Below are 5,602 nucleotides of genomic sequence, written 5' to 3'. Positions count from 1 at the left end.
TTAATAATAATGTTTCAATTCATATCGGATTCTTGCAAAGGAAAAACAGCAAGCAACATTGCTGAAATAATCTAATTATAAAAAAATATTTTTAGTAAACAAATAAATATGCTTTTAGAATCACTTAAATATTACCTATAATAAAATATGACCTATGTACCTACATATACATATATATGCCAAAGTTAGAATATAAGTATATTAAAAGTGAATTTAATGACTTAAGTTTCTTTTTAAAAGCCATTCAAATATTTTATTGCAGATACGTTTGCACGTGGATTTTTGTTGATCGATAATTACTTAAAGCTTTTATGAAGAGTTTATTATAACATCAACGTACGATGATAGTTTTCATGCCTTTCATTAAATCATCCTATGGACATATGACAAAAATGTAAAATACCAGCCAACTTTCCATTTAATGTGCACGTAAATTAGTGTGTCATATGTCATAACAATAACACATCATTTCTTTGTGCAATCTACTCTAAGAGAAACAAATGTGGATCGAAGAATGCCATGGTTACTTTACGACTAACAAATATTTCTTTGTCTCTCTGTTTGACGCAAGATTTGCTCGCAGTTTTGAACTTAAATTCATCAAGTGTAGAATAAGAAGACTATAACAATTTAAACACTTGTTACGAAGAGACAGACTTGAAGATTATACTTAGAAAAAAAATTATCGCGTCTATATTATTTACATTTATATTAGTGGCAAAGTATATCGATTATAATAACATTTTAACTTTTCCATAAATTTTTGCTAATCAGTTTAACAATTTCACTACAAGCTAGAGATAAAATGCGGAAAAAATGGTGGCTGTTCCATGCCACGGACTTCGAATCCTTAATGTATCCCTGCTTCATCATTTGCCGTATGCTTGGAATATTTCCATACAAAATGAAAGCTTCAACCTTCGTGGCTTCAAAATTGCACTACATCCTATCAACTGTGATTATCTGCGTTTGCTGTGTTATAAATCTGATGTTCACTTACAATATTATTATGTTCACATTCAGCTTTGGAGACATAACTCATAATTTTGAAGCAGTCAGTTACTTAATGTTCAGCACCTTCATAATGATCATCACGCACGTCTCGAGTGGTCCGCGAATGCGATTGCTACAGACGATTTTGAAGGTATCTTCAAAATTACCTTCGGAATCATACCAAGAGATGTCTAAATTCATTCATGTCAAGGATATATTGGGCATTACCTTGCGAGTCGTGCAAATATGTACAAATTATTCTAAAGTACACGACTTTGAAATTAATTTGTGGAATATATTGACTGTGATATCAACAACATACGTCGGTTTACTGGTATTTCAGATAAATATGCTGTTTATAAATTGTGTTTGTGTATTAAAGGCTTGTTTTAAGAGAATCAATGAGAATCTGGCACATGTACAAAGACTGATGGTAAACGATATAAAGTTATATAAACCCAGATTTATTTGCAACGAACAGAGAAATAAATGTTTGCTGATAAAACTCAAGATGTTGGAGAAGCAACATTTGATTGTTAGCAACACAGTGCAAATGCTGAACTTAATCTTCAGTCTGCAAGTCACTGCTACTATAGTCATGACCTACGCTAGCATTACCTTTGAATTGTATTTCTATATAGTGCGCTGGCAAGATGGAGTGTTTTTTGATTTGGATAAACAGTATCTTGATGTACTTATAACGTCCACGGGATTTAACATTTTAAAAATAGTATTACATGTATGGGCTTGCGAGACCGGTAAGAATCAAGCTCAAGAAATTGGTACTACTATTCACGATCTACTTAACAGCACCAATGATGAACAAATAAAAAAAGAGGTAAAGATATAATTTCATACATTTTCTCTATAATTTTCTTAAAATGTACTGTAGGTACGTTAATGAAATTATTTTAAACATTAGATTGAATTATGTTTATTAGTTCTATTTTTTTTGTCGCTGCTATTTAATAGTCTTATGATCTGATGTAGTTGGTGCTGTTTTCTTTACAAATATTACATCGCGAAAATACATTTTCGGTGAAAGCTTTCACTGTGGATGCAAAACTTTTTACAGCAGTAAGTAATCAATGATTTGTTTCAATTAATAATAGATCTATTGTTTATATTTCTTGTTTTATTTTTAGATAGTGGGTAACATTACCATGTATCTATTAATCCTGATACAATTTTTAAACATGTCGCACTCATGCGATAGAAGAACAGCTATCAGTGTTACACAATTCAATTAAAAAAATAGTTAATCAGATAACAAATTTATTTATTGGAAGATATGATAGTAACAATTCTTGTTACTCTTAATAAATTACTATCGCAGAAATATTTTGTAACAAAGATATACTTTTATTGTATATGTAATAAATACATATATGTAATACATATATGTAAGAAATAAAAAAATCTTGTACATGTTCAATAAATATATACTGGATATATATGTATTGTTGACATATACAACCATTTTATATTAATAAAACTTTATCATTTTATTCTTCTAAAAAATAATTTATGTCAGGTCAAAATTACATATATATTATATATATATATAACTCTTTATATAAGGAGAGAAAGAGAGAGAAAGAGAAAGAGAGAGAGAGAAAATTGTATATCTATATTTAAATATAAATACTCACCACTAACACTCACACACACACACACAAAAATGTTAGATCAAAGTCATGTAATGAAGATGTCAAACATCTTGTGCGGATTGTAAATATGGACTTCAAAAACAATCATTAGGAAATAGGTAATTATTATAAATGCATTTCTAAAAGGCGATCCACAGGAATACTGCGCAGAACATTGCCATTTCCTGCCGTTTCATATGTGTATAAATTATTAAACTATATTTGAGGAATTGTATGTTTAGCATTATTCCCTTTGCGTATTCTTACATATAGAGATAGTAATTGTTTGTTAATTGAAAAATGCCATGGTTACATCATGCCTAACAAAGTCTTTTATTAATCTTGTGTCATTGTAGGAGACAATAATTATTTGCAGTTTTGAAATTAAATTGAGTGAAATTATATCGAAAGTGAACAGTGCATATCGGTTTAGTCAAGTGGAAAATAGCGAAACGGTTAAAGTAACTTAGAAAAGAAACTCGCTCTATCAACATTCACATTAATACCAATATACATATATTAATAACTAGATCAATAATTTATAGATTACTGTCTACATAATTTGTTTTCTCGTAATATCACTGCAGATTATGTTGAATTTATCATCAAATTTCCAAGGTGAATCTAAAAATAAAAAAAGGGAAAAATGGCGATTGTTCCACGCAAAGGACTTTCAATCCCTCATGTATCCTTGCTTCACTTTGTGTCGTATTCTTGGAATATTTCCATATAAGAATAACATTTTGACTTTCGAAGTTTCAAAACCACACTACATTTTATCGATTGTTGTTATCTGTGTTTATAACATTTATGTATTGATAATAATGTACGATATTTTCAATGCAAAACTGGAGATGAAACACGTTCCCCTATTTCTTGTGCGGGCCTGGACCTTAGTGCTTGGCGACTTCATAATAATCATCACGTTAATTCTAACTGGCCCGCGAACACGCTTATTTCAGACTATATTGCAGATATCTTCAAGACTTCCTTCAAAATCATATCAGAAGTGATCTAGATTGATTCACGCTAAGGATATCATTGGTTTTCTTTATATAGTTGGATTCGGGTTATATAGTTGGGCCATGTGCGCTTTCAAATTTCAAATATATCTTTTGTTTGAAGTGTACATCAATCTAGTAATATTTCAACTGGATATGCTGTATATGAATTGCGTTTGTACATTAAAAGCGTGTTTTAAAGAAATCATCAATAACAATCTGACAAACATGCGAGAACTCATAGCCACAAACAATGGGCCATATGTTTCTAGACTGATCTCTTACGAGCAGAGAACTCCAATTCTGATCATGGAGCTTAAAACTCTAAAGAGACAACATCTGACGATCAGTGATACGGTACGGATGCTCAATATGATCTTCAGCTTCCAGCTTCTTGCTACGATAGTCATAACCATCTCCAATATCATTGCGGGTTTATATTGCTATATAAACGTACGGCAGCAATCTTTACCAACAATTTCACTGAAAGAATTATCTCACGTATATATTCTGTCATTTATCGCATACTACTGTATAAAAATAGTATTAATTGTATGGGCTTGCGAAACGGGAAAAAATCAAGCTCAACAAATCAGCACTTCTATTTATGATGCGTTTAACAACACCACGAATGAACAAATCAAAGATGAGGTATAGTAAAACAAAATATTGGAATTTTAAATATTTTTTTATATTGTCTTGTATATTGAAATAATTTTTGGTACATTAAATTTACTGGATTCATAATTACATTTTTTAATTTTGTATTTAACAATTTTATATTTTACAGTTACAACTGTTTTCTTTGCAAATACCTCATTGCAATAATACATTTTCCGCGAAAGGTCTCACTGTGGATGCGAAGCTTCTTACTGGGGTGAGTGATAGATATTAATTATAATTTTATTAATTGTATATATATATATATATATATGTGTGAAATACTTATAATTTATCAATAAAATTAATAATTTCTATAATGTGCAAAGATGATTATTTTTTAAATTTTCTGTTTAGATAATAGGTAGCATTGTCACATATTTAGTAATATTGGTTCAATTCATATGGGATTCTTGCAAAGAAAAGACGGCAAGCAATATTGCATAAATAATCTAATTATAAAAAGATATATTATAAAATAAATAAATATGCTTTTAGAATTATTTGAATAATACATAATAATTACTTTTCATTCTTCTCTCTTTCTTTCAATAAAAATAAAATATAATTTTTTCATGTTTTATAATTGCATTTAAATATCTGTATATATTCATATATGAGGATGCATTTTGAAAATCTTATTTTATGTATGTATATAGTACATACGTTATATTAACTTATAATTAAAAATAAAATTTTAACATTTTTTTTTTTTTAATACATGTAATATATATATTAAAATTATTTTTATCACAAATAAATCTATTAAATTGTAACTGTAAATTCTATTCGGTAAATACATTGTATAAAGTAACTTTTCAATTATTGTCCTTTCTTTTCATTACCAATATAAATTAAATATTAAATAAATATCAATAAGTCTACAATTTACAATTTATATATTTCTGATGTATAAAGAGAAAGTTGAAATCCAAAAGATAGATTACTTTATTTTATTTTATCTAATACAGAAAATTTATATTTATTTTACTTGAAAAGTCCTTGCTTTCTTTTTCATGTATGTATGCGTATAAGTGTATGGATGTATACATATAACGTATATACATAATATAATACACACACATTACGTGTATACACATAACTTACTTGTGAGTTATATATGCGACAATAAATTCTTTACAGTCCATCCCAAGAATGATAAGTGCCGATCGAAGAACACTATGGTTACTTGACGGCTAACAAAAGAATTCTTTAGCTTTGTCTCTCTACTTGACAAAGCATTTATTCAGTTTTAAATTTAAATTTGTTGAGTGTGGATAGCACGTAAAAACCAATATC

The 5,602-nt window shown here is 28.6% G+C and overlaps 2 protein-coding genes across 5 annotated transcripts; both read left to right on the top strand.

Moving 5' to 3' along the window:
• The first annotated feature begins 610 nt into the window (after positions 1 to 610).
• Positions 611 to 2,360, top strand: LOC105460897 (putative gustatory receptor 28b). 4 transcript variants are annotated; one of them, XM_011707385.1, is made up of 4 exons: positions 611 to 722; positions 799 to 1,831; positions 1,984 to 2,070; positions 2,139 to 2,360. In XM_011707385.1, exons 2-4 carry the CDS (start codon positions 806 to 808, stop codon positions 2,241 to 2,243), a joined length of 1,218 nt encoding a protein of 405 aa, XP_011705687.1. In that variant the 5' UTR covers positions 611 to 722; positions 799 to 805; the 3' UTR covers positions 2,244 to 2,360. The 4 variants fall into 4 exon arrangements, with proteins under 4 accessions (XP_011705687.1, XP_011705688.1, XP_011705686.1 ...); XM_011707386.1 differs by having other exon boundaries at positions 611 to 1,258; positions 1,337 to 1,831; XM_011707387.1 differs by lacking the exon at positions 611 to 722 and having other exon boundaries at positions 877 to 955; positions 1,024 to 1,831.
• A 1,367-nt stretch (positions 2,361 to 3,727) lies between these two features.
• Positions 3,728 to 4,750, top strand: LOC105460899 (putative gustatory receptor 23a). Its single transcript, XM_011707389.1, has 3 exons — positions 3,728 to 4,294; positions 4,434 to 4,520; positions 4,661 to 4,750. The coding sequence occupies exons 1-3, from the start codon at positions 3,728 to 3,730 to the stop codon at positions 4,748 to 4,750; spliced, it is 744 nt and encodes a 247-aa protein (XP_011705691.1).
• The last annotated feature ends 852 nt before the right edge of the window (positions 4,751 to 5,602 follow it).

This window comes from Wasmannia auropunctata, unplaced genomic scaffold (assembly GCF_000956235.1).
Source record: "Wasmannia auropunctata unplaced genomic scaffold, wasmannia.A_1.0 LD313888.1, whole genome shotgun sequence".
Taxonomy (NCBI): Eukaryota; Metazoa; Arthropoda; class Insecta; order Hymenoptera; family Formicidae; genus Wasmannia; species Wasmannia auropunctata.
This window is presented reverse-complemented; position numbering and strand designations above follow the sequence as displayed.

What these genes read in the sequence shown, in the direction of transcription:
- LOC105460897 (XM_011707385.1), top strand. Translation starts at nt 806, where the DNA reads ATGCGGAAAAAATGGTGGCTGTTCCATGCCACGGACTTCGAATCCTTA. An exon ending in ATGAACAAATAAAAAAAGAG is followed by an intron (nt 1,832 to 1,983) that starts GTAAAGATATAA and finishes GATCTGATGTAG; the next exon opens with TTGGTGCTGTTTTCTTTACA. An exon ending in ATGCAAAACTTTTTACAGCA is followed by an intron (nt 2,071 to 2,138) that starts GTAAGTAATCAA and finishes TTTTATTTTTAG; the next exon opens with ATAGTGGGTAACATTACCAT.
- LOC105460899 (XM_011707389.1), top strand. Translation starts at nt 3,728, where the DNA reads ATGTGCGCTTTCAAATTTCAAATATATCTTTTGTTTGAAGTGTACATC. An exon ending in ATGAACAAATCAAAGATGAG is followed by an intron (nt 4,295 to 4,433) that starts GTATAGTAAAAC and finishes TATATTTTACAG; the next exon opens with TTACAACTGTTTTCTTTGCA. An exon ending in ATGCGAAGCTTCTTACTGGG is followed by an intron (nt 4,521 to 4,660) that starts GTGAGTGATAGA and finishes TTTTCTGTTTAG; the next exon opens with ATAATAGGTAGCATTGTCAC.